Source organism: Lonchura striata, chromosome 5 (genome assembly GCF_050655825.1).
Source record: "Lonchura striata isolate lonStrDom1 chromosome 5, ASM5065582v1, whole genome shotgun sequence".
Lineage (NCBI taxonomy): Eukaryota > Metazoa > Chordata > Aves > Passeriformes > Estrildidae > Lonchura > Lonchura striata.
The window spans coordinates 46,914,693-46,941,702 of record NC_140707.1 but is presented as its reverse complement, the minus strand read 5'-3'; the positions used below and the strand labels follow the sequence as shown (position 1 = coordinate 46,941,702).

At 35.4% G+C, this 27,010-nt stretch overlaps 1 protein-coding gene across 12 annotated transcripts in view; it reads left to right on the top strand.

Moving 5' to 3' along the window:
- HECTD1 (HECT domain E3 ubiquitin protein ligase 1) overlaps positions 1-27,010 on the top strand; it is a 60,838-nt gene that overhangs the window by 22,381 nt on the left and 11,447 nt on the right. For 4 of the 12 annotated variants that reach the window (XM_085580436.1, XM_085580439.1, XM_085580433.1 and 1 more), the window contains exons 9-30: positions 182-296; positions 854-1,028; positions 2,297-2,435; positions 2,628-2,798; positions 3,866-4,088; positions 4,177-4,221; positions 6,554-6,829; positions 6,933-7,009; positions 8,401-8,535; positions 8,757-8,903; positions 9,225-9,319; positions 9,695-9,800; positions 10,730-10,864; positions 10,950-11,089; positions 11,592-11,915; positions 12,334-12,500; positions 12,670-12,846; positions 15,598-16,434; positions 20,010-20,231; positions 21,926-22,059; positions 24,221-24,377; positions 25,228-25,450. In XM_085580436.1, the coding sequence (XP_085436562.1) occupies positions 182-296; positions 854-1,028; positions 2,297-2,435; positions 2,628-2,798; positions 3,866-4,088; positions 4,177-4,221; positions 6,554-6,829; positions 6,933-7,009; positions 8,401-8,535; positions 8,757-8,903; positions 9,225-9,319; positions 9,695-9,800; positions 10,730-10,864; positions 10,950-11,089; positions 11,592-11,915; positions 12,334-12,500; positions 12,670-12,846; positions 15,598-16,434; positions 20,010-20,231; positions 21,926-22,059; positions 24,221-24,377; positions 25,228-25,450 (4,220 nt within the window). The remainder of the gene's footprint in view (positions 1-181; positions 297-853; positions 1,029-2,296; positions 2,436-2,627; positions 2,799-3,865; positions 4,089-4,176; positions 4,222-6,553; positions 6,830-6,932; positions 7,010-8,400; positions 8,536-8,756; positions 8,904-9,224; positions 9,320-9,694; positions 9,801-10,729; positions 10,865-10,949; positions 11,090-11,591; positions 11,916-12,333; positions 12,501-12,669; positions 12,847-15,597; positions 16,435-20,009; positions 20,232-21,925; positions 22,060-24,220; positions 24,378-25,227; positions 25,451-27,010) is intronic. The other 8 variants (XM_021539338.3, XM_021539336.3, XM_021539337.3 and 5 more) reach the window with 6 other exon arrangements.

The window sequence follows — 27,010 nt, the reverse complement described above, 5'->3', positions numbered from 1 at the left end:
TTTTCATTATAGGGTAGTAGGGCAGTAATGAATAAAAATAATTTATATTAGCTCTACAGATATAAAAAGCACAGAAAACTTTCAAGCATGAGAACACTGTCAGAGTGATGTATGAAAATCACATTTGCTACTTTAGAAGAAGAAATGAGATATTTTTAATACATAAAATATTTATTCTCAGACTCTCTTACGACATGGTGCAAATCCTGATTTGAGAGATGAAGATGGGAAAACTCCTCTGGACAAAGCTCGGGAAAGGGGGCACAGTGAAGTAGTAGCTATTCTTCAGTCTCCGGGTGAGTGCAATATTTAAGTCCATAACACTTGCTATAGTAGAAATGCTGATATGTGTTAAGTTCTGCAGTTATAAGAATTCTACTCTATTAAGGTTAGTAAAAAAAAAAATGTGACCCGCCTTCCTTAACCCATAAAGTATGCATAAAAACCTTACTATTTTAACATGTTATGTTGGGGGAATTACCAGCAAAATAACTGAGTGGGCATAAACAGTGCCAGTTGTCCTGCTCTTCAGCTGTGGGATCGGGCTAGACTGGGATTTTGTAGTGGATTCATAGCTTGTCAGCCTTGGTAGCTCCTCTGATATCCTTTCCTTCTGCATAGGAACAGCACTTTTATTTGTTCCTGAGAATTCTGGTGCCACAGGTGATACTTGCTATTAAATACTTCTATTCAAGAAATCATGCATTTTATAAACTTTTGTAAATTTTATATATTTAGGAATGCATGTTCATGATCAGGTACTTGGATGTTAGTAAAGAAAACTCGAATGTTTTGAAGGGGTTTTTGTTTGGTTTGTTGTCTTTTGCAATTGAATGTGAAAAAAAATTTCCAGGGGATTGGATGTGTCCTGTCAACAAAGGAGATGAGAAGAAAAAGAAAGATGCAAACAAGGATGAGGAAGAATGCAATGAACCCAAAGGAGATCCAGAAATGGCACCCATATACTTGAAAAGACTATTGCCTGTGTTTGCACAAACATTTCAACAAACTATGTTGCCTTCAATAAGGTAATGTTATCATGAGAGACAATTTCTTAATACGCACTTAAAAAAGCCAAAGTAAATCTGTAAGTTTAATGCTAGTGACCATATATATTTGAATAGGATTGGTTGTTTGGAGAGTGTTGCATGAGTGATTTTTACTTAGTACTTTAAGCAGCATTTTTTCTTTTCTGGTGAAGTGATGTGTTGTAAAAAGCCTGGTTAATCATGGGAGAGTGGAGCATACTCTTGACTGTAGCAACATGATGAAAGAATGCTGTGTTCATACAGTATGTTGTATACACTGTGCATCAGGATTTGGTTACAGTTGTTTGTAGCCACTGTAATGAAGGCTGTAATTTAGTAGAGGAAAACTAATAAAATAATATCAAGATGTATTCATTGGAAAATCAGCAAGACTAGAAAAATCTATTTTAGAAGGTTTTAGAAGACTTACTTAACAGTGTATTAACTGGAGATGATCCTTCTAATTCTGTTGAATTGCAGAAATGTAGTCTTATTTATTACTTAAAAGACATCTGATCATACCCTCTTAGCCATTTATACTACCAATATGACATTTATTTCAATCTCTTATTTATACAAGATAAGAAAGGCCTCTAGTGGAGACAGACTCCACATGAACTGATTACAGAAAGTTTAAACTAGGTCATTTAAAATAAAAGAAATAAGAACCTATGTTAGCAGTCTATGCATGATAAATTTTTGTTACAGATTGTGCGAAGAAGTAGTTGGCTCTCTACTTGAAAGTTATCTTAATGAATCAGACTTTTGGAAGTTGGTCAAAAAAATTCATCTATAACCCTACAGGAGTGATTTTCTTTCATATTAATTATGGTTCTTAGTGTGGGAAGCTGCATGATCTAATAGTATGCTTAGAGTTAAAAGTTAAAGGGATCTCGAAACATGGGAAATGTATGACTAAAATGAAAGGCTGAATACCTCTGAGGGTGACAAAGTGTGTGGAAGTGAATTGCCAGCACTAGAAGTGGATAAAGACATGACATGGAATAGGTTTACTTAGTAAAGGGTTGAGGGGAAAAGTGTTTGTTAGACTGATAACGCTGTAGAATCAAAAAATACCACAGGTACATAATTCTTAAAGGTAATCCAGGACTTAGTAAGAGTAACTAATACAAGAACTGAAACAGATTGAATTTCTTGTGTTTTGAAAGCATGCGTAAATAGAGTCTTATCTTGAACCTTTTGGTTGCTTTGATTATTGCTTGCTTTCTCACTGTAAGAATCTTTTGGTTTTTTATGATCTTTTACAGAAAAGCAAGTCTTGCGCTCATTAGAAAAATGATACATTTTTGTTCTGAGGCACTGCTGAAAGAGGTTTGTGACTCTGATGCTGGCCACAACCTGCCCACAATACTGGTTGAGATAACAGCCACAGTGCTTGATCAAGAGGTAGGAAGAATGAAAATATTATCCTTATGAAACTAGTACAAAAAAGAGAGTTATACTAATATTGATTCCATTTATTTGTTAATAACTAACCCTAAAACTTTTATAGTATTCATCTGTGACCACATGTGCAGTTCAGTGTGTAAAGTAACAATATCTCCTTTGTTATTTTCTTTTCATCCCAATGTATTACAGGATGATGATGATGGCCATTTGTTAGCCTTGCAAATCATAAGGGATTTAGTGGATAAAGGTGGTGATCTTTTTCTAGACCAACTGGCTAGACTTGGTGTAATTAGTAAAGTGTCAACTTTGGCGGGGCCATCATCTGATGATGAAAATGAAGAGGAGTCTAAACCTGAGAAGGTAAGTGTGTGGAATTGATTTATTTGCTTTATTTGTTACTGTAAAACCGACACATCTAGTAAAATGTTCATTGTTACAAAAATGGCCAGGGCAAGGGAGTTAGGATATTAAATTAATGCTTATTTTATACCACTTGTTTTAATAGTTTTCTTCTCTGCCTTCATTTTCTGTTAGCATATTATTATCTGCTGAGTTTTCCTATTCATACTTCCTTGTGGTCAAGTTATTTGGTACTTGGTTTTGCCTAGTGTTTGGAAAGTGACTGGTGAACAAAATGAATTCTTCCTAAAGTATTTGTGTCAGAAGTGTATCTCTTTTGATGTCCATGCATTAAATAGTTTGAGATGTTTTAAATATTACCAAATATGTTAAATATATAGAAAGGAAGATAGTTTTCTGCTTAATGAAAGCTGTAAGTGCATATTGAAGTTATCAGTTTCCAAGTCTTATTGCCAGTCAAATGAACTGAATGGATAACAGACTTCTGTTACCAATCCAATTAAATTTATAGCTAAATCTTAAGTGTGTAGTTCAACTTTTTTACTGTGGGATTTGGGTTGTCTGGAGTTTCTTGGAGTGCTGCTGGCTTTGAATTTTAGTGGTTAGATATTAAAAGTCATATGGACATGGTCCTAGATAACCAGTCATATGTAGCCCTGCCTGAACAGGGGTTTGGACTAGATGGCCTCCAGAAGTTTCTTCCAACCACAACCATTTTGTGATTTTTTTCCCACAGTTCAAATTTTGAACAGAGATGGATGTTGCAGGCAGTAGGCCATTGCTATTGTTGAGTAGATAAAGCTGTATGTGAAAGGAAACTTCTCAGAAGTATCTTCTTCTATTAAAGAATACTTTTAAGGATATGTTTTAAAGGCAGAAGTAGTATAGTTGCTACAATTTTGGTTTGAATAATTCTTCTCTCCTAAAGAGAGAAATTCTCCTCCTTTAAAAATGTCTGGTTTTTGTGTGTTGGGGTATTTTTGCTTGTTGGGGCATGTTTTCCTCTTTTTTAAATGGATTGGGGATTTTTTTGCTTCTTGTTGTTGCTTAATACAAAATTATTACAGGAGGATGAACCACAGGATGATGCTAAAGAACTGCAGCAGGGTAAACCGTACCATTGGAGAGACTGGTCAATCATTAGGGGAAGGGACTGCCTGTATATCTGGAGTGATGCTGCAGCCCTGGAGTTATCTAATGGCAGTAATGGATGGTTCAGATTTATCTTGGATGGAAAGCTGGCCACAATGTATTCCAGTGGGAGCCCTGAAGGAGGATCCGACAGTTCAGGTAGACTTTTTGTGATTCCAGTCCAGGTTAAGTTTTGAGACTGTTGCATTTGTTTATATAATTTGATTTGAGCTATTTTGTTTTGCAGGAATTGGCTTACTAAATAGTAAAGGATGTAAACAGGTGGAAGGTGGTCAGTTAATTGTGATGCATTTTATCAGATAGCATGTGGCCATAACTTGACTTTCTTGGTGAATTGTGTTTAAGTAAACATCTTGCCAGCAAAAGTGTATTAACTTTTTGTTTTAATTCTTCTCCATGCATACTTAATTTTTTCACCCCAGTCATTAAAAGCACTTTGTAGTGGCCATCCCAGGAAAAGCAGGTTGAAATAGTTATTTGTTGTTTGCTTCTAGCTAGCAGAATGAATTTGCATGTGTTTGAAGACAAAGTAATGGAAAGTTTCTCATCGAGATTGGGAAACAAATTACAGTGTCTTAATTGTTTGTTGGAGAGAGGAACAGACCTTATGCACTGGCAATGCACAGCTAGTTCTGATTTTCTGTAAAGAATACACAACTTGTTCTGGATGCGGAAACAACCCTGCTTTTATTGTTTCATCTTTTTTTTGCAGCAGCAGTTTATGCATTTATGAACCTGCAGGCATAAAATGTTTTGCAGTATTATGATGTTTTCAATGAGCCATTGAGTGAAATAACAGAACATATTATGATTCAGGATGGAAATGAAGTGCTAATGACTTCATGCATCAAGTTTGGGGCAAGAAGATATACAATGTTTCTGATCATAATGCAGCTGAAAACCACTTAGATTTACTGGGTTTTTTTGGTCAGAAAATGTCTTTGCATTCTTTTTAATAAGATACTTGTTTATCATACAATACAGTTTTAAGAAGATACATGAAGATAGTTTCTTAAATTCTCATAGAATTCTTGAATTCTCATTTGGCATTTCCTAGATACCAATTTTTTTGGTTTTTGCTTCTGAATGGTCAAGGCAAGGGGAGGAGACTATTTCTGTGTAAGATGAGTGGAATGGTGACAGCTCAGATGAATTTGGAGTGAAGAGAACTTAGAGGAAGTCAGATTGAGCATTTAAGGTGTTACTTCAAATCCGTTTTTCAAAAAAGATAGAATAAATCCAAAGTTTTTTAACAAGATACCTAGTCTGAATATCATGAGGGAAAGAAGCTAAATGAGGGATTAAATGGGACTTCTTGAAATATGTAGTCAAATACACATCTACTAAGATTGCTGATGTTGCAGTGTAATTTGCCTGAACTTTAACCATGAGCTCTAAGCATGTGCAACAGCCTTTATTACTTAAAAAAATTAATATTTGTTAACTAAAATGACTACAGTAGAGTATAGACTCAGAATGGTATCTTTAAGTCCTGAACTGTACTATATGTTCTGCTGTCCTAAATCATTACTGATCAATCTCATGGTATACTTTTTAGTAACTTCACAGCTGGCAAGACTATAGAGGGTTGAGTAGTGAAATTTGTTAGTGTGTATTGCATGATGAAAGTTGGGGTGGATTGTCAAGTATATATACTGTGAACATTTTGGAAGGTCTGTACTCACCCCTCTCCACATTAACTCTGTACTTGTTTTGTTTGAATTTTTTGAAAAGAAATTCAATGCAAAAATTGAAATTTAATGGTAATTCTGAAGCTTTAAGTCTCAAAATTTTGTCCAAGGGAATCTGAAATTATTCCCAACCATGTAGAAATATAGTACTTTCAGTGCAATGTGCTATATAATAAATTTATTAAAATGTAATTACAAAAATCTGAAAACATTGATTAACAGAATTTTCATCTTGCACATCAAATCTCAATTATTTTTATGAGCCCTATCTATATATACTATGAAATTTAAGCAATAAAGAATGTTATGCTTCTAGTGTGTATTTATTTTTGCATTATTTTATATTATTTAAAAAGGCATATTTTAAAAGCCTAGAGCTTGTCATTGCAACAAAAGGCATGCAGCAATAATTTTTAATGAGGTGTTTCCATTTTTACTTTAAATGGAATTTTTGAAAAGTTATGTACTCAGCATTTTAATTATTAAATACAAATAAATATATAATTTAATGAAAACTAGTATTTTTTGGAATAATTTTTACAATTTCTTATTTCTGAAAACTCACTTTTGAGAATAGTTCATGCTCACCATTCTGAGACCCATTTTTCAAAGACTAAAAATTTATACTGAAATTCTTTTATATCCCTGTTATAATTGCAATGATGAATTAATACATCTGAATTGCATCTCTCGGAAAGAGTTGCACTGTTGCATTGCAGCTTTGATGCGATCAATAAATCACTGTTGAAATATAGAAATATACTACACTGAAACTTAGGACACTTTAAGACCCTTAATTTCAAAGTTAATTTTGCATTGAATGTACTCAGTTGTTTTCCTCTTGAAAAAAAAATTATACATAATGATGGAAGCAGTTGTTGGAGAAAACCAAATTTGTTTCTTTTTAAATAGAAAGTAGGAGTGAGTTCCTTGAGAAGTTGCAAAGGGCTCGAAGCCAAGTAAAGCCATCTACCACAAGCCAGCCAATTTTATCAACACCAGGGCCAACTAAACTTACTGTAGGAAACTGGTCACTGACCTGTTTAAAAGAAGGAGAAATTGCTATTCATAATTCTGATGGTCAGCAAGCTACAATACTGAAAGAAGACCTGCCAGGCTTTGTGTTTGAATCCAACAGAGGAACAAAGCATTCGTTTACAGCTGAAACTTCCTTGGGTAAGTATGTAGGTATGTGTTATGTGCAGGTAGGAACAAGTGTATATGAGATAGTTTTATTTGTTGCTTTTCATAGCTATGATAAAATGCAACTTTTCTAAAATACATGTTGCAGGGTCAGAATTTGTGACTGGCTGGACAGGTAAAAGAGGAAGAAAACTGAAATCTAAACTGGAGAAGACAAAACAAAAGGTTAGTGATCTGTAAATTTTATATTGTGAATTTAATTGAGCTTGTTTTATATTACAGTATTCTTAGGGAGGTGTAGTTTCCCCTTAGAAGATTAAAAGATCTGATTTCAACTAGATACAATTTTATGTGAGGCTTGAAGGGGAAAATATCAATCAGAACAAAGCACTTATTTGGGTGATTTTATCTAAAAGTCTTAGTAAACGCTGTTCTCCTTTAGCGGAAAACGATTTTTTTTTAAACTGTGGGAAAATGCAGTCTTCCTGACTTGCATTTGTATAATTCTTTAGGTTTTCTGGTTTGTTTTTTATGTCTTTATGGTGCAAGAAAAGATGCTAAAATTGATACTAAAGTTGTGTCAGAGGCATGTAATAATTCATCTAAGTACTAATTTCAGACTGGATATTGTGAATGGAAGTAACAGTCTGCATTGTTAAGAGTTGTGGCAGTAAAGTAAAATGAGTAAACACCCTCATTTTAGATATCTTTAAAATTCTTCTTTCTCCTCAAAATGGAGGGGGAAAAGGAGGAGCTAAGAAATCAAGTATTAAACTCTTTACAAAAAACTCACAAAGTAACAGTACATTTTGTGATCCACCGACCCCAAGGACTCAGGGGTCTGATCTTTAGTCTCTATCTGTCTTGCAGTTTCTAACAGTGCAGCTAATATATTCTGTACCTTATATCTGCAGCATTTTAGGACATATATCTTAGGAAATGTTACACTAAATTGAAAGTTGAAATACTGTGTGTGAATGAGAATAGGTGGGATGATAAACAAGAGGCTGTACTCTCTTATACCTGGCATTGCACTGTGTAGTTCTGAGGCTTGTGTAATGTATTATTATTGTAGCACATAGAATGATAATAAAAGATTTTGGGGGAAATTTCTTAGAAAGATGCTTAATAAGAACTTAATCTGTATCTTGTGTGAAGCATGCTTTGTAGAAAGCGTAATTCTTACTAAAAGAGGTTGTATAGGGACTTAGTGTGAATTGGTTTAAGGAATGTTGATGGGATGTTCAGAAACCATATTAAACCTGCTTAATTGTACATTAAAAACGATTACCTGATCTGTGATACAGTTATAAAAGAAAGATTGTCAGATTGAGAGTCATACCTTTTCCTACTACCCTTTATGCTGCAACCTAATACATGATGGTAAATTTAATTTCTGTCAATAAGTTTTTGTGTATTTCCATTTATTTCTCCTATACCCTTTTCCTTTCACAGCCTTTGCCATTTCATGATGCACATGGGTTTTTATTCTTCCCTGTTTATCTGCCTGTTGTGGACTTACTTAAAAAAAATGACCAAGGTTGCTGTATCTGGGAGTATAGTAACAATCTCATTGCAGTAAGGTCTGACTTCTGATTATCAAAATCCATTTGTAGGTACGCACTATGGCAAGAGATTTGTATGATGATCATTTTAAAGCTGTTGAAAGTATGCCTCGAGGAGTAGTTGTAACACTGAGGAACATAGCAACACAGTTAGAGTCTGCTTGGGAACTTCATGCAAACAGGCAGGTAAGTGTATCTCCTTTATTTTTAATGTGTGGCATCAGTGGAAATCAGATAATAATCAGACTAGCCTGTCATAATGTGAAGAGGAGTCATAGCATGTCTGTGATGTGGGGAGTTTTAATACATGTATTACCTAGTTTGGTACTTTCCTAGGACATGATCTTTCAACTGAAGCAAGCAGACAGATTACTTGGGTTCATGAAAATGATCTTTTTGTCTTTCAGTGCATTGAGGGAGAAAATACTTGGAGAGATTTAATGAAGACTGCTCTGGAAAACTTAATTGTACTGTTGAAGGATGAGAATACTATTTCTCCATATGAAATGTGCAGTAGTGGCTTAGTTCAATCGCTGCTGACAGTTTTAAACAATGTGAGTTTATAGACATAAGTATTTAAAGAAAAACTTCGTAACAAAATGAAGTTAAGACATGTGCCATAGTGTAAAAGATCTGTTATAAATCTGTCTTTTTTCTGTCTTGGTGACAATTAGACAGACTTGTTCCAGTTACTGGTCTACCTACTGAAAATATGCTATCACAATAGATGACTAGTTTGAATGAAAATAAATCAACTGTTCAGGTCTAGTGGCTGATGAATTAGCTTTTCATGTAAAATTGGGATTAATTTGGGATTTCAGTGAAACTACACAGATGTCTTTGCCTGTATGTGACTTGATTTTTTTTCCTCCTAGAATGTTGATTTGGATGTGAAACAAGACTGTAGTCAACTGGTAGAGAGGATAAATGTTTTCAAAACAGCATTCAGTGAAAATGAGGATGATGAAAGGTAAAAATAATAATAAACCAGGAAAATCCCCTTTGAAATTGTGAAGCAGTATGGTATGTTTAAAATAATTTAAAGAAAAATACCTGTTCTTTCCATTTCAATAGAAAATTGTTCTTAAAAGACAGCATCTAATATTGAAGTAGCAATGGAAAGTTTTTATCTCTAAGAGTCAGCCTGTTGATGAACAAGGTGACTTGTTCATCATTGTGCAGATTAGTGTCTTTCTTACTGTGCTATAACCATGTGACTAGGTAGCATCAATAGAAATAGCATGCTGGGATCGTTTCCTCAACTGGATCCTGTTTTCTGAGATAGTGTAGAATTTTTTCCTTTGTTTTTTTTTTGTGGTAACATAGTACCTGTTCTCTTTCACAGTCGTCCAGCAGTTGCATTAATTCGGAAATTGATAGCAGTGTTAGAATCTATTGAACGTCTACCTCTCCACTTGTATGATACACCAGGATCTACGTATAATCTTCAGGTAAATGTACAGTGATAACAGCATATCGCACTGAGTCATGCACAACTGAAGGGTATATGTTGCACGCCTTGTTTGCAAGAATCACATTCTTGTAGATGTGGGTAGAATTAAGTAAAGAACAACCAAATTTTGACATCTGTTTCCTCTGACAATGAAATGCATGGCTGTTCCTCTACCGTCTCTTAAGCACTGTGAGGTAAAAGTAAATTTTGATTAAAGAGATAATGTGTTCTTTCTTTTACTTTCAAGTGTTGTCTTTATGTAGGCGCATGCTCTCTAGTTAAAGGGCATATTACTGCGATTGCAGACAATTTTTAGTAAGAACAGGGGATACGCTTTAAAGGGTCCTGTCTATGGCTCCGTGTTCAATTGGAGATGTATGATGCCTCCAGGCTCAGCAGCTTGTTATACAGGAAACTTGGCAGTTTGGCTAAAAATAATACTTTTTTTTCCCCAGTTTGCGTAGAGTCTTAATTTTTATTATTTGAAAGCCCAGTTCAGGGTTTTGCAACATGGGTAGGGAAATATAAGTATTTCTGTTTTCATGTTAAATGTCTAGGACATAGTTGAAAAAAGTTGCAAAACTATTGTTTCTGTTCAATATTTTTGAAAATAGTTTTTTGTTTCTATATTATTATATTTGCTAATCAGCAAATAAAAGCTATGAAGACATAGGAAAAGTGAAAAAATGTTAGTTGAGTGTGTAATTGACTTAGATATTGTCATAGTAAAGAATTGTTTGGTTAATTGAAAAGAAGTAGTACTAGAAAATGACTTTTTAAAACATTTCATTAGAATATAGTGCTTAAGTTAGAGCAACAAAGATACCTGACAGGCCACTAAAACAGTTGTAGTGAAATACACTGTTTTTATGAAGATTGCAAAACCTAAACAGGAAAGCCTATATTAATGCTTAGCTGTTCTTTCAGATACTGACAAGACGCTTGAGGTTTCGTTTGGAACGTGCCTCGGGGGAGACGTCTTTAATAGATAGAACTGGTAGAATGCTCAAGATGGAGCCGTTGGCAACTGTTGAATCTCTAGAACAGTATCTCCTGAAAATGGTGAGCTGCATACCACACACAGAGTTCACAGGGAATAGTTATATTCTGCTTCTTTAATATTTGATTTGTTTTCTTTCATATGTAGGTAGCAAAGCAATGGTACGACTTTGATAGGGCTTCATTTGTTTTTGTACGGAAACTACGAGAAGGTCAGACATTTGTGTTCAGGCATCAACATGATTTTGATGAAAATGGAATTATTTACTGGATTGGAACAAATGCAAAGTGAGTTTTTCAAAGCTAGATATTTTAAAGTCAGACACAATAAACTGTAATCCATGTGGCAGGATGGGGACAAAGAATTCATAATGAAATCTTTTATTTTCTTAGTAGTGGGAGGTATCTTTTAATCAATAGAATTACATTTCTTTTCCATCTCCTTAAATAATAGAAAAATATAAATCACTAGTGTTGAGAATTTGTATGCTTCCCTAGGCAGATGGAGTGGGGAAGCTTGGGTCTTTGTTTTTGCTTGCCATGGTTCTGTTTGATTTTGTTGGTTTGGGTTTGTATTTTTTTTTTCTTTGCTACAGTGTTTTAAAAAACATAAACAAAAAAAGCGATGTTTGGAACATATCTAAAGTTGTCTAATTATCTAAAATTATATTGATAATTTTGGTGTGTGGTAAACTCAGCTGTTAAATGCAATTTACAGTAAATGTCAAATGTTACTCAAACTAGTTTTTTAAGTGATAATTGAACAGTATATGTCTCTTTTTAAATACAGGACTGCATATGAGTGGGTAAATCCAGCAGCCTATGGATTAGTAGTGGTTACATCCTCAGAAGGAAGAAATCTGCCTTATGGTCGTTTAGAAGACATCCTGAGCCGTGACAGTTCGGCTCTCAATTGTCACACAAATGATGATAAGAATGCTTGGTTTGCCATAGATCTTGGCCTTTGGGTTATACCATCAGCCTACACATTACGCCATGCTCGAGGTTACGGACGATCTGCTCTCAGAAATTGGGTTTTCCAGGTATCTAAGGATGGACAGAACTGGACTACTTTGTATACTCATGTTGATGACTGTAGTCTCAATGAACCTGGGTATGTCAATGTATTTTATCACTTTTCATAAAACTGAGTACAGTTAAAAATGTACTTGACTGTAGACTAATTTAATGTGTACTGTGTTTGTAATAATGTATCTATCTCAAGAAGTGGTTAGTGATACAAACTATCAAGGATGGGCTGGAGAATAAGTGATTCATAGGTTTTGTGTGGTTCACATAATGGTATTTGTGCTTTTCCATCAATGTAAATTTTGCATTTTGTTTTTTAACAAAACCATAACACCAACACTTATCTGATGGCTGCTCTTGTGTTAATAGGTTTATATATCTTGTAATATGCATGCATGATGGGTGTTATGGTTTTGTTTGCTTTGGTACTAAGTTTTTTTGGTTTTGCCTTTTTTTTTTTAATTCCTGTTACCTACCAACACCCCTTTCTAATAAACTTAAAGGTCTACAGCAACATGGCCTTTAGATCCTCCAAAAGATGAGAAACAAGGTTGGAGACATGTTAGAATAAAACAGATGGGAAAGAATGCCAGTGGGCAAACACACTACCTCTCCCTGTCTGGTTTTGAACTTTATGGCACTGTGAATGGAGTGTGTGAAGATCAGCTGGGTAAGAAAAAGAACATGTATATGTTACTTGCTCTTTAAAAATGCTAATGAAAATACTTCATAAAAACCAGTGTGAAGGTTAACTTTTGCAGTCGAAGTTGCTTAGAAATAAGCTCAAAATTATTCCTCATTCAGTATTTTCCTGTATTTTCAATTTACATTTCTTCCAGGAAAAGCTGCTAAAGAAGCTGAAGCAAATCTGAGAAGGCAGCGACGTCTGGTCCGTTCTCAGGTGTTAAAATACATGGTTCCAGGAGCTCGTGTCATCAGAGGAATTGATTGGAAATGGAGAGATCAGGATGGAAGCCCACAGGGTGAAGGCACTGTTACAGGAGAACTGCATAATGGTGAGCATGAATTGCCTGAATTTATTGAATCATGTTGAAGTCATTTGTTGAATAATGTCTGGTTCATTATGACATCATGCAGAATGGGTAGCATTAAAGTACTTCCTTTGTAATGCCTTGATAAAGTTGATAAAAGTATAAATACTTTGGAGAGAAGAAGCTTAAAATACTACAGCTGTTGGAATTTGTGAAATTCCATTTGAACACATAAAAAAAAACTTACTGTAAACGAAACTTTTCTACAGTTTTGGTTAATTAAAATATTAAACTGTTACTCAAATATGAAACTGTTATTTAGACATCTGTTACAAAATATATGAAGGTGAGTGATGCAAACTGATAAGTTAAGCTTTGGGCCTGCAGAATCTATAATTACCTTCCTCATTTCTTCTAGCTGAGCGTTTGCAATATTTTCCTTGACTTTTGTTATATCCTGTACCTTTCCTACCTTGCAAGCTTCTTTGGGATCAAATTTTTGTTTTTGACTTAAGCATGAAAATTTATTACCTTAAGGAGCAAAATAAAAGCCTGCAACAGCCAGGGAACTCAGTACTCAGAAAGTTAAGTTATTGAAGAGGCTCCAGGAGAGGTGGTCATCTTGACAGCTGAACATGCTTTCCGCCATTTCCCTTCTCTTCCCCTTATTTTGAGGTATATAAGGCATGCTTTGTTTCTGAAGCACCTTCAGCTACTTTTAGGTTCATTTTTAGCTGGACTTGAGAGTTTCTTCAAGTTAATTGAGTTGTCAGCTCTCAAACATGGAGACATCTCCAAAGCACAATTCCTTAAAATGATTTAAAACTGAACTTTATTTAAGCTGTTGAATACAGCTTGTGGGTAGTCTCCCATCATCCATGTATTTTTCTTATCAGATACAACAGTATCCATAGCTACATTGTAACTTTGAAGACTTTAGGTGTTGTTGGTGAATAGTATTCTACCAAAGCAGTGATTTTGTTTCTGTGTTCCAGTAAAACTACCCCATTTAACCATAGGCAAAATTGACGTTAGTTTATCAAATGGTGATGCCAATTCATCTCATTCCTTTAAAAGCTTTTTTTTTTTCATATAGAATTTTGAAAATGGCATCTAATTTACTTTTTTGGTTGTTGTTCACAAGTGTACACAAATGTTGTTTTATGCCTGTAATGATAGAGCAGAACAACTTTGAGTACATAATATGTACTTAAAACTTGTTCAGATTTAAAACTTGTAATTAATAATTTAGGGAAAGGAACTATACAAAAAAAAACCCAGTTATTTAGTAGTGCTTTGAAAAAAATACCTGGTTCAGATATTCATAAAAGGGAAAAATTATACTGTATGGAGCTTTTTTTGTGTTTGATAAAAAAGGCAAATTATGGAAGAAAAAAAAATTGAGATTAGCTTCACAACTTTATCCTTCAGTGGTTTAGTGACTTGAAATTACTCAACTATAGCTTGTCAAGAAGGAATAAAATCATATGAGAATAACATGATCCAAACCTGCACATTTGGGGACAAGATGTCTACTTATCATATCTGAAAACTTTATCTTTTTTAGCTACTTTCCTTCCAGAGTGATATTTGTAAATAGCAAATTGCCTGTGATCATCTGTTTTGGTCTAGGAGTGGTGATTTTTGAATAGTTAAAAGCTGAAGGTGTACGTGACAGTCACAAAAAGAATATTTTACTTGATACTAGCTCTTTCATTAATAAAGACAAATACTTATGTATCTAGACCTGATATTTCTTTTGACTTTGTCTGAGATTGGAGTAGATAAGTAAGCTTTAGAGATTTCATTTTTGGATGAAATGTGTTTCAATTAAAGTAGTTACAATAATATTTGTTGCAGTTAAGATACAGTGAGAAATATTAGAATTTTTTAGGTGCCTTCTAGATTGTGGTACATTGTTAGACAAGTAAAAATAAATAATTTTGCCCCCATTTCTGTCCTAATTAGCTAAATCTTGTATGTTACGCTCATTATTGCAGATTTATTGTATTTAGCTGTTAAAAAATTTTGCCACTCAAAATAATAATTTAATAAAGGAACTTACCAGTAACATCTCTTTGGAGTTTTGTTCTCATCCCAGGATAGTTTTTTTCTATGAAACATAGAAAAAAACTCTTTCAATCCTGTAATTTTACTTGATATAGCCCTTACCTGATTGCCATAAGATTTTTTTATGAGTAAGGAATGTTCGAGTATGTGGAACTTACTGAACTAAAAAGCTGTGTATCTATAAATTAGTTCTTTTAATTTAAGAATAAGAAATCTCAAACTAAGCAGTTTCATGACATGTCGTCTTTTGGGTAAATATGCTTATCCACAAGCATCCAACAAAGGAAAGTGTTACTGAATGTCCATGTAATAATTACAGCTTCTTGACAGATGCTAGTAAAGTTATGATACATTTTAATATACATTTTTATTATTAGAGAATCCAATTTTGATAGATGATAATAAAATTGAGATTCTAGTAGGTCAGGTCCCTTCCTGAAGGAAACTTTGTTTTGGCTGGATTCTGTGACCCTGAAGATTAAGGCAGCAAGAATGAGCAGTCTCTAGATTGACAGCATTACAAAATACTAAATTGTTTTGATTTAAGCGCTTCCCTTTTAATTGGCTTTAAGGGTTACTTAGTGATTTCATTGATTCAGACATTCAGAGCCCTTATGAGAAGCTGATCCCACATTGTGGAGCTACTGTCTGACACGCCTCCTGTCTGCTTTCTGCTGGATCTCACAAACTCCTGTCCCTTTCCAGGCTGGATTGATGTCACCTGGGATGCTGGTGGCTCTAACTCTTACCGTATGGGCGCAGAAGGAAAGTTTGACCTCAAGCTTGCACCAGGGTACGACCCTGATTCAGCGGCATCACCCAAACCTGTTTCATCCACTGTTTCAGGCACAACGCAGTCATGGAGCAGCTTGGTGAAAAACAACTGTCCAGACAAGACGACTGCTGCTGCAGGCTCCTCAAGTAGAAAAGGAAGCAGCAGTTCTGTGTGTAGCGTGGCAAGTAGCAGCGACATCAGCTTGGGTTCGACCAAAATGGAGCGGAGATCAGAAAGTGTATTGGAACAAAATATAGTTTCAGGCACTGACATCCATGAACCAATTGTTGTTCTGTCTTCTGCCGATAGCGTGCCTCAGGCTGACATAGGGTCATCTTCCAGTGCGAGCACCAGCACCTTAACAGCGGACATGGGAAACGAAAATGCAGAGAGGAAGTTAGGTCCTGATAATTCAATACGTACTCCTGGGGAGTCCAGTGCTATATCCATGGGAATTGTTAGTGTAAGCTCTCCTGATGTGAGTTCAGTCTCTGAACTGACTAATAAAGAAGCAGCTTCCCAACGACCCCTAAGCTCTTCAGCGAGTAACAGACTCTCAGTCAGTTCTTTGTTGGCTGCTGGGGCACCCATGAGCTCCAGTGCAAGTGTTCCGAACTTATCATCTCGAGAAACTTCCAGCCTGGAGTCCTTTGTACGAAGAGTGGCAAACATAGCACGTACCAATGCCACAAACAACATGAATTTGAGCCGGAGTAGCAGTGATAACAATACTAATACTTTGGGAAGAAATGTTGTGAGTACTGCAAGTAAGTAAGCTATTTTTATTTTTAGTTGAGGATTTTGTTGTCTCCTTGGTTTTCGTTACCCTTGAGTTTGGATTGTGTTGGTTTAATAGAGAAATGTACTTAGAGCAGCCTTGACCTAGTATGAGCCTGTAGAACTCATGAAGGACTCACAGAGGTCCTGTCAGCTGAAAAGTGTTACATTACCCTATAATGTCAGATCACAGGTACTCATCAAACAGAAAGAAATTTGAAATTGATGATTGAAATTGATGTTGATTATATGTTTAAGGAGAGTGTATGGATTAGACCAAGAGAATGGAAATCTAGCAACAGTAGCTAATGTCAGGTACTTAGGCTTTCTGATCTGTGTAGATTTTGCATATTTCTATTATTTTTCCATTTTCCTCAGGAAGGGCAGTTTGTGCATATTGTGAAGTGTTTGAGCATAGGAGCTAAGAACAAAGTACGAAGGAAAAAGAACTACAGCATAATGAAATGTTAGCAGATTCCTGATTTTGTCAAGCTGCTTAACATAATGTACTGTAATACTGAGTGTGTTTTCTAGAGATGGTAGGTATGATCATTAAGGCTTAGGTTTGGTGAACTGTTCAGGCATATTAAATGTAAGGAAGTTTGTAGTTAACAGTGTTTTAAATGGCATTATGTACATTATGTATTCTTTAACATTTGCATGTTCTTAGATTATATATGTAGGAGCAAGGTATTAGCAAGGTAAGCTATAAACCTGCTTGTTGTGAGTTCACTCTTTTTTTGAGCATGCTCCCATCAAAATTGTTACTTGTCTGGTATTTTGTTCTCTGATTGTGATAGTAGTTTAAACAGAGAACTGCATTTCATGGGTTAGGCAAGTCAGAAAAAGTGAAATTATCCAAGCTAGAAAAAAGCATAAATTTCTTGTTAAGCTTTCATGCTTGTCATGATTGTCAGTGAAGCTGGTGAAAGGTCTGGAGCAGCTGTGGGGTGTTTAGCCTGGAGAAAAGGAGGCTCGGGAGAGATATTATTGCTCTCTGCAACTACCTGAAAGGAGGTGTAGTGAGGTAGGGGGCAGCCTCTTTTCATGGGTAGGAAGTTACAGGGGAGGTTTAGATTAGATAATAGGAAAAATTTCTTCATTGAAAGGGTGCTCAAGCACTGGAACGGGTGGCTCAGGGAAGTGGATTCACCATCCCTGAAAATGTTCAGAAGTTGTGTAGAACCTGGGAATGTGGTTTAGTAGTGAACATGCCAGTGCTGGGCTAACATCTGGACTCAGTCTTTGAGGTCTCTCCCAACCTTAACAATTCTATGACTCTATGCTTCCTTATTTAGAAATTGTGTGTTTGCTTTTAGCATTTTAAAATATTTTAAATACTGAATGTTTTTTTTTTTGATGGGGAGTTTTTTTAATGTATCCTTCTATTCATGTTGTGATACTGGCCATGAGGGCGAAGTCTTTTGCAATAAAATAGTAAGATATTCAAAGAAGGCTTTCCAGTACTTGATCCTCTTAAAGACAGATAGAATGCCTCTGGTTCTGAAGTAGTTTTGTATTCAGGGGAGGAAAAAAAAGAGACCGCCTTTGAAAAACATGGTAAAATACTTCAACAGCATGTCTAAAATTTCATGAATGTTTGATAATATATACTGCAAAAGTTAGAAATAACAATGAGGCAGCTTAAAAATAGTCATACTTTATATTATCCTTCATGTAGGTATTATTTTGGTTCATGCTTTTTATATGATTAGAAACTGAAATGGTAGCTCATGTTCCTAAGAGTTCAGAGATAATATTTGAATAATCTCCCCAGAGTTCAATTAGAACATTGTAAAAAGCTTGATTTGTTAAATTTTTATTATTTTTTGGGTTTTTAGCCTATTCAGGTTAAAAAACCCCAACCAACCAAAGACCAACCAAACAAAAGACTCCCACCATCAAACAAACCACCCACAGCAACCCAACACCCCAAAAATCAAGACTGAAATCATCGTTAGTGAGAAAGTTTTTCTGGACTTTCTGTACTGGTTGCATTGAAAAAAACATCAGTATTTGCCAGAAGCTAAGTGGTGTCCAGAGTAGCCAATTTCCATTTGCTCTTGAATTCAGAGCAAACAAAATCCTGATGCGTAATGGCTTTTTCTGTTTACTGTAACAGCAAAGAGTTTGCTGTTATTAATTAGCAGAGGGTGAAAGATGTGCATACTGAACAGCTTATTTTCAAGCTCTTGAACAACGAAAGAAAAACTCTTTAGTTTTTCATTTCCATGCTTTTATAGAGAAGAACATAAGCTTATTAACAATGCTAAATTTAAAATGTGTACTTTTCCTCATTGTTATACTATTATTTGACACCCCTCTGCATTGTTATATTTTTATTTGCAAAATGTTAGCTATGTTATTAAGGGGCAGGAATGTATGTAGTGACTGTATGTAACAGAAGGAAAGCAGAGATAATAATTTTCCCACCCCACCCCCAACAAAAAGCTACCAAATTCACTTAGGGGAAGAAGCTTTGTTATATCCTTCTTCCAGGGTAGTAATGTTTGCAGACTTTGGTAATAATAATATGAAATGCAGAGGTGTTTTTTTTGTTGTTTTTTTTTTTTTTTAAGAAAGCAGTTTCTCAGTTTACATAAATGGCAATAATGAAACTTCTTTTAAAACTGAGTAACTTGCATTTAATAAAGTTCAGAAAAAGTAAATTGGAAAACCTAAGGCTTAAATTCTTAGTAGAGATGACCTCTCAAATTTTTTTCTCCAAACTTGTGGTTAATCTCCTTGATTAAAGATAAGCGTGTGAGAACATATTTTGCTGACTGGGATATAAAGGTGTAGTTGCACATAGGTATAACTTATACTCAGGTACACTATCTGAAGTTATTTCTGAGTCTACAGCGAATTCAGGTTTTTTTCAGTTGTTCACTAAAATGCGTTTACTGTTTTATTTGAATGTGCAGTAAGGTAACTTTTTAGTTGTTGCTTGCTTATTCTGAAAATTATAAATCATCTAACATAAGTCATATATTTCACAGTGCTGTCAGTTCAGGTATGTTGACTGATGAACATATATTTTTGTAGTTGTTTGAAAAATAACAAGTCAGAGCTAATTTAAGAACCTTAGAAAAATGCACAGTAATCACAAGTTTCACATTTGTTTTAGTATGTTCTGTTTCCAATTCGCTTATATATAATTAACTTGTTTGCGCTATGTAATACTGTAATTTAGATGTTAAATTTCATTTTAGGCTTAATGATAGATCACAATGTTGGAGTAACAAATTTCAGACATTCTTTACATATATTGAAAATGAAATTAAATAATTTCAGATATATAGTGGGATTTTGGGGATTTATTTGATAAAATTATTTATTTCAAATGTTTGCAAGGGAATAAGCCCAGAAGTGGGCATCTATGCTGTAAGGTCCACTTCTGCATTGGGAAACCCTTCCCCTTTATAGTCTGTTGTTCTTTATTATAAAATAACACTGGTAATTTTTCAACCCCAAATATATTTTTCAACACAGGAGTCATGCATGTAAATTGTACTCTTCAAGTCATCAAATAATTTATTTTATCTTACCATATCTTTATCTATAGCGTCTCCTCTTATGGGTGCCCAAAGTTTTCCTAATCTGACTACAACTGGTACCACATCAACAGTGACCATGTCTACATCCAGTGTTACTAGCAGCAGCAATGTAGCTACAGCAACTACAGTTTTATCTGTTGGTCAGTCGCTTAGTAATACTCTAACTACTAGCCTAACATCAACATCTAGTGAGAGCGATACAGGGCAGGAGGCAGAATATTCTTTATATGGTAAGTTTCATTTTTGAATGAACATAAGCATTAGACTTCCCATTAATGACTTTTCCTTCTATCCCAATGTTATTATTTTCTCATTTAGTAGTTTATTTACTGAAAAGTATCTGAAAGTTGAGCTGTTTGTATGTTACTAGTTCTGTAAGGCAGTAAGTAAAATAATATTAATGTAGTAGTATTTCCTTGTGTTTTCAAATCTTTATTCTCAGCAGTTTCTATCCCATATTACTATTATTTATTGTATAGTTTATCTAAGTATTTGAATATTTTCCCTCATCAAGTTTAGTTCCTAATGTAGTTTGCATATGTACTTCTAATTACAATCAAAATATTATTTTTTGTTGTGTTGTACAGGCATGCTTACATGCAAAGTCTCATGTACCTTGTATTACTCTGATTGAAAAGCATCCACCATTAGGCCCAGTGTACCCTTAAAATAGCTTCCAGGTATCTCAATGCTGTAATAGTAATTTCAAAAAATTGGAAAAAAACACAAAAATTGGCAGGAGGAATGAAATTATATGATTTGACAAACAAATCCGGAGTTATGTGCACACTGTACCCTAGAAACAGACTTCAGGACAGAGGTTACTTGAGGCATATGAGTACAGTGAAATAAGGTTTAGATAATTCAGTTAGTAATACGTGGGAATCAAGCTGATAAAATGAAGTCAAGAAAAACTTGGGTTGGATATTGGAAAATACTTCCTAATGTAAAGTTTATTGATTTGTGAGATATTATTGAAAGAAAGATACTTCATTTAAAATATTGTTGTATTAAGATTGTGTTCTATGTTGCTGTCTATTGAAATTGCTTGAAAAGTTTCTGGTCATTTCAATGGGTATTGGAATTGAACCACTTGGAGTCAGTTGATTAATATATCTGCATATACCATTTCTCTTTACTCTTTTAATTAAGTCTAAATTGATACTTTGATTGGGTGACACATCTTAATATATATCACCAACAACTGCACAAGTAGAATGCATTCACGTATCAGTAGGGAGTATAACAACTATAGGAAGGGTGTTTGGGTGGTATAGATGGTTTCTATGTGCATAGAAAAATGTAAAAGTTCAAAGCTTTATTCCAGTCCACTTGGATTGCTGTGAACTTCTTTTTTGGTTTTGGGAGGTTGTTTTTTAAATCTCAGTACTAAGTGAGTAAAATGGAATTTTGCCTTCAACTTCTTTTTACAGTAATTAATTAGCAATTGAATCTTTAAAATATTACTCTCCTTACCTTTACATTGTAAGTTAAGGTATAAACCACGTGTTTTTAGTGGAAATTATGTCACTCACCTGTTTTTAAGTTATTGAGACATAGAAACAGACAATATGCATTTGTGCACCATTTTCTGGACATCATTTGTAATCTCCTATAAGTGTAATTATAAAATGTTATAATCAAATGAGGAACAGATCACTCTTGCTGATCACTATTAATTGTACCAATAGTAAGTGCTTTTGTAGTTACGCTGTTGACTAGATCCATGGACTTTTTAACAGTTATGTGGTTTTACCACAGCTTTCATTCCTGTTATGCAGTAAGCAATTTTTTTTTTTTCTGATTTAAGTGATATTTCTTTTTTCACTCTTCCCAATGCTCCTGTTCTTTATTTTAAAAAATCTGCTTTAAAAGTTATTCTTGTCTTTTGTTCTGTATGTAAATATACATACATATGTTACAGATTTTCTTGATAGCTGCCGAGCTAGTACTCTGTTGGCAGAGTTAGATGATGATGAGGATCTACCTGAACCAGATGAAGAAGATGATGAAAATGAAGATGATAACCAAGAAGATCAAGAATATGAAGAAGTTATGGTATGATATAGTTAGCATCAATGATACTTAATTGACTAACAGATGCTTTAAGAATCCACAGCCTTTTTTTTTGGCAATAAGAAGTCCTAGCTACAGTATCTCCATTAGTTAAAACAAATTTATTTAGATTCATTTATTTTCTTGCATATGGTCAAAACCACAAGAAGTCTTTTTAAACACCAACATACCCAAGACTTTACAGATCAGAATTAATGTCTTAAAACATGCTGGGAACAGGAACAGGAACAGACAGTAGAAATGATGGATCACTAGTTTACAGGCTGATGAAATAGTATGACTGTGGATATGTAATGCACACTGCTGCATTTTGTAGTGATTAATTTCTGGTGTTGTTTAACTGTAGGCCTGTATGAAGAGTTTGCCATAGGAAATATCTCTCTTCTCAAGAATACTCCCAAAACCCCAACAAAAAAAACAATGGGGTGGGAGCTAGACAAAATCCAGCATAGTAGTTCTCATGGTTCTTGCCTAGACTATCAGGAGTTCTGGCTTTTCATTTGGTTGTTCTTTACTGGAATGAACAGTGCCTGGTCTTCTACTATCACTGAAGTGATCAGAATGAATATTGCGAAATCTAAGAGGAAAAATAGAAGGCTTCACTAATGCTAACTTAAAGTTTTACAGGATAAATATAAATATTGTTTGATGGAATTATAGACTTCATCTTTAATTAATATGCAAATATTTATTTCATTTGAACCAAAATATGTAGCATTTTAACTTACTTTGTTTATGGTTTTAATAGAGACTCAGGTACATGACTAAACATCTTGATGTTTCACCTTTTGTACAACAATACAAAGTTAGGAAAAAACTCAAGCCAGTACAACTTAAATGGATCTACAATGCAAACAGTAACTTTAGTTTGTATTATGTTGACCAGTTTAAAAAAATTATTAAATGGGGTTACTATTGTTGTTCATGGGAAGTAGCAGAAATAGCTAAAATAGATTTTGCATTAGATTACACAGCAAGAAGCAGGCCTGGAAAAAAAAAAAATTTCCTTTCTTGGGTTCTGGTACCTTTCCCTCTGATATACCATGCAATTCTGCTCAATGAGAAGTTGAACAGATTAAAAGCTTGTAAAAAATTCGTAACCAATTAAAATTTTTAAGGCTTATTGAAAATTAGATTTTTCCCCACCAAAATAGTTCTAGTATTTTGATACTTGATTTAATCTCTGGATAAAATATATACATTGTGTATCAGCATATATATATATTTATATATATATACACTTTGGAAAAAAGCGCTTCTTGTTTTCAAAAAATATAAATATGTTTATTTTGACATCACTGGATATATTTGACACGTATTTGAACCTCTGGTATTGCAAAGTTTGTGGAATGCACAAAACATTGACACCAAGTTTGCTGGTTTACAGTGCTCTATATTTTTCTATGTTCTGGTGCTTTAGGGAAAGTTTAATTCTTTCTAGAAACTGTAAATACACTTGTGCCAGCTTTGATTTAGTTTGTGTTGATTTTATAGAGAAAACTAACATAATGAAGACATAATTAAATAATGTAATGAGTAAACTTGACAAGAACCACAGTGGGTCATCTGGTCGAGCCTCCCTGCTCAACTGGGGTCATCCTAGAGCATATGGCTCAGCATTGTGTCTTGATGGTTCTTGAATATCTCCAGGTTGTTATGCAACCTGTCTCAGTGTGTGTTTACTCACGCAGTAAATTCTTCATGTTCAGGGGGAACTTCTGTGTGTCACTTTCTGTCTCTTGTCCTGTTGCTTGGCACCACTGAGAAGAGCCTGGATCCATCTTTTTGACACTGTCTCATCAGATACTGACAGACACTGATGAGGTCCCCTCTCATTTGCCTGTTCTTGAGGCTGAACAGGCCCTGCTCACCCAGGCTTTCCTCCTAAGAGAGACACTCCAGTCCCTTAATCATATTTGTAGCCTCTCCAGGAGCTTTGTGTCTCTCCTGACTGAGGAGCCCAGAACTAGATACAGCACTCCAGATGCAACCTTAACAGAGCTGAGTAGAGTTGCAGTTTAGTGTGTGACTGCTGTATTCATGAACTCTCATTTTTTTAATCAAATTATTCTCTTTAGCAGAATCAAAAAAAAAAACAAAACAGCTAGGGTTTTTGGGTGTGTGTTTGTTTGGTTTTTATCAGGAAGAAGAAGAGTATGAAACCAAAGGAGGCCGTAGAAGAACATGGGATGATGATTATGTATTGAAACGACAGTTTTCTGCATTGGTTCCTGCTTTTGACCCAAGACCTGGTCGTACTAATGTGCAACAGACAACTGACCTAGAAATCCCTCCACCAGGTATGCTGACAAAGTATGTGATGCTTAATCTGGCTTTAGTATGGAGATTCATGGTTTAAGTGCCCACTGGATCTGGGGATGCCATCACTGTTAATCAGTACAACATGCTCTTGTGGCTGTGTGGCTTTTCTCTGTTTGAAAGAGCGTTTCATCTACCTCTGCAGATCTAAGTATTATTAAGGGGAAAAAGAAATTAAGTGCTGTGTAAAATAAGCAAATTTAGGAATTTAACTAGGATCATCTATTACCATGATAATAAAATCTCTTGATATGTTAAAGATGTGCTAAACATGCCTGGTTTGATCTGCAGGGACTTAACTGCGTTAAAGCTACCCAAATAGATTTGATTGGAGAGGATGTGCTGGAACAGTGCAAAGCTGAGGGAGGGGCAAGGTAATGCAGTGATGGAGCAGTGTGTATGGTCAGCAGCACAGCACCTGATCTTGCTCCTTGGCTCCTTAGTTCATTCTTACTCAGCACAGTGGATGTACTCAGTGTTCATTACAGAGAGGAATAAGTAAGTTTTAGCATATGTGGAAATAAGCCACTGCTTATGTTGAAGAACTAAAAGGAAGGTACTGTGTAGGAAAAGAATGCATGTACTGTGATAATATCTAAGATGTTACGAAGATATAGGGATCAGTAGGGATTTCAGAAATTCCTGTTAATTTTATTCCCATAGAGAAATGGTTCAGTCATAATTTATTTCATAGTTAGAATTGTCTCATCTCTCTTTGGCATGTGTGCAGTAAGTCGTTACACTTCCTTGTTGAACCATGCTATTGATGCTGAAGCCACCTTGTCATGCATTATATATTTTGTGTTAAGGGTTCTCAAATGATTTTTGCAGGTACACCTCATTCAGAACTCTTGGAAGAGGTTGAGTGCATGCCTTCGCCACGTTTAGCACTTACCTTGAAAGTTTCAGGTCTCGGAACAACTCGAGAAGTAGAACTGCCCCTAACAAACTTTCGATCCACCATCTTTTACTATGTACAGAAATTGTTACAGCTTTCCTGTAATGGCAGTGTGAAATCGGACAAACTTAGACGTATTTGGGAGCCAACATACACGTAAGCTCACCAGTTCCTTAGTCTGTTTAGAGAACACTGTGACTGATTAGAAAATGGATGTTAATTTTTTAACTCCTCCTCTGGAATAAGCAATTCTAGAATCAGATTTTTTTGTGTTTATGTCAGGACGTTATTAATGGTTTTAAAACTACTGCTGTGCCTGCAAAACTGAGGAAAAAAATCATAGCCTTTAGGGATCTGATTGGAAAAATCCTATGGGGTTGTATTCCTAGCAAAAAGAGAAGTCCAGGAGAGTTGGTTGATTTTTTTTCGAGGATCACTTTATCCAGACATAAGAACAGTCCATCCCAATATGTAGGAAGTCAGTCAGTAGGAGGCCTGTGTGGATTAACAAAGAAACATGAAAGGGAAGCATGCAAGGAGTGGTAGAAGGGCCAGGTGATCTAGGAGGAATCCTAGTTGTCCCAACTTGAAGGCAAGAGCATTAGGAAAGCCAGAGCACATCTGGAGTTGAATCTGGTGATACGTGAATGGCAAAAGGTTAGTGAACACTTACATACAGGTCCATGGGACTCAATGGAATGTACCCATGCAAGCTGGCCATTCTCTGTTGTCTTTGGAAGATCATGAGGGTTGGGAGATACTTCTGAGGACCAGAGAAAACAAAGTGTCATTCCTGCCTCCCACAAATTCAGGAAAGATCTAGGGAACTACAAACTGATCACTCTTTAATCCCTGGAAAGGTGATGGAGATAGTCTGGGAAACCATTTTCAAATGATGAAGGATAAGAAGGCGATTGGAAGTAGCTGGCATGGATTTATGAAGAGAAAATCATGCATAACTGTCCTTAGAGCCTTCTACTATATGCCTAGCTCAGTGGATGAGAAGAAAGCAGATGTTATTTTCCTCAACTTTGGGAAGGCTTTCAATGCTTTCTCAATGACAAACTTAGAAGGCATGGACTAGATAGTGTCTGAAAAATGCCTTAACTGCTGTGCTCAGATGGTTATGGTCCTTGGTGTTAAGGCCAGCTGGTATACCCCAAGTGTTGATATGAGTCCAGGACTGTTTAAACACCTACATTAGTTGACTGTATGATGGGACAGAGCAGACCCTTAGCTTCCAGGCTAAACAAAACTGGGGAGGAGTTGCTGTTGGACCAGTTGGTTGTGCTGCCATTCTAAAAGACCTCATCATGTTGGAGAAATGGGGAGACAGGAGTGTCATGACATTTCACAAAGGGAGATGTAAAGTCTGTCAGATAGGGAAAAGTAACTCTGTGTGAGCCTGTTCAGGCTGGGGGCCAGCTGGCTGGAAAGGAGGTTGGTGAAAAAGGCCCTGAAGGTCCGAGTGGACATAAAGTTAAACATGAGGCAGCTGTGGACCCTGGTAGCAAAGAAGATCAGTAGCACCCTGGGCTGCATTAGGAGGGTTGAGTGAGGTGATCATCCCCAACTACTCAGCAGTGGTGAGATACACCTGCAGTGCTGTGTCCTTGTTCAGGGCTCCTCAGTAACAGAGAAACATGGACACTGGATTGAGTCTAGCAAGGGGCTGCTAGGATGATTAAAAGGCTGATTGCTTCTGTCATACAAAGA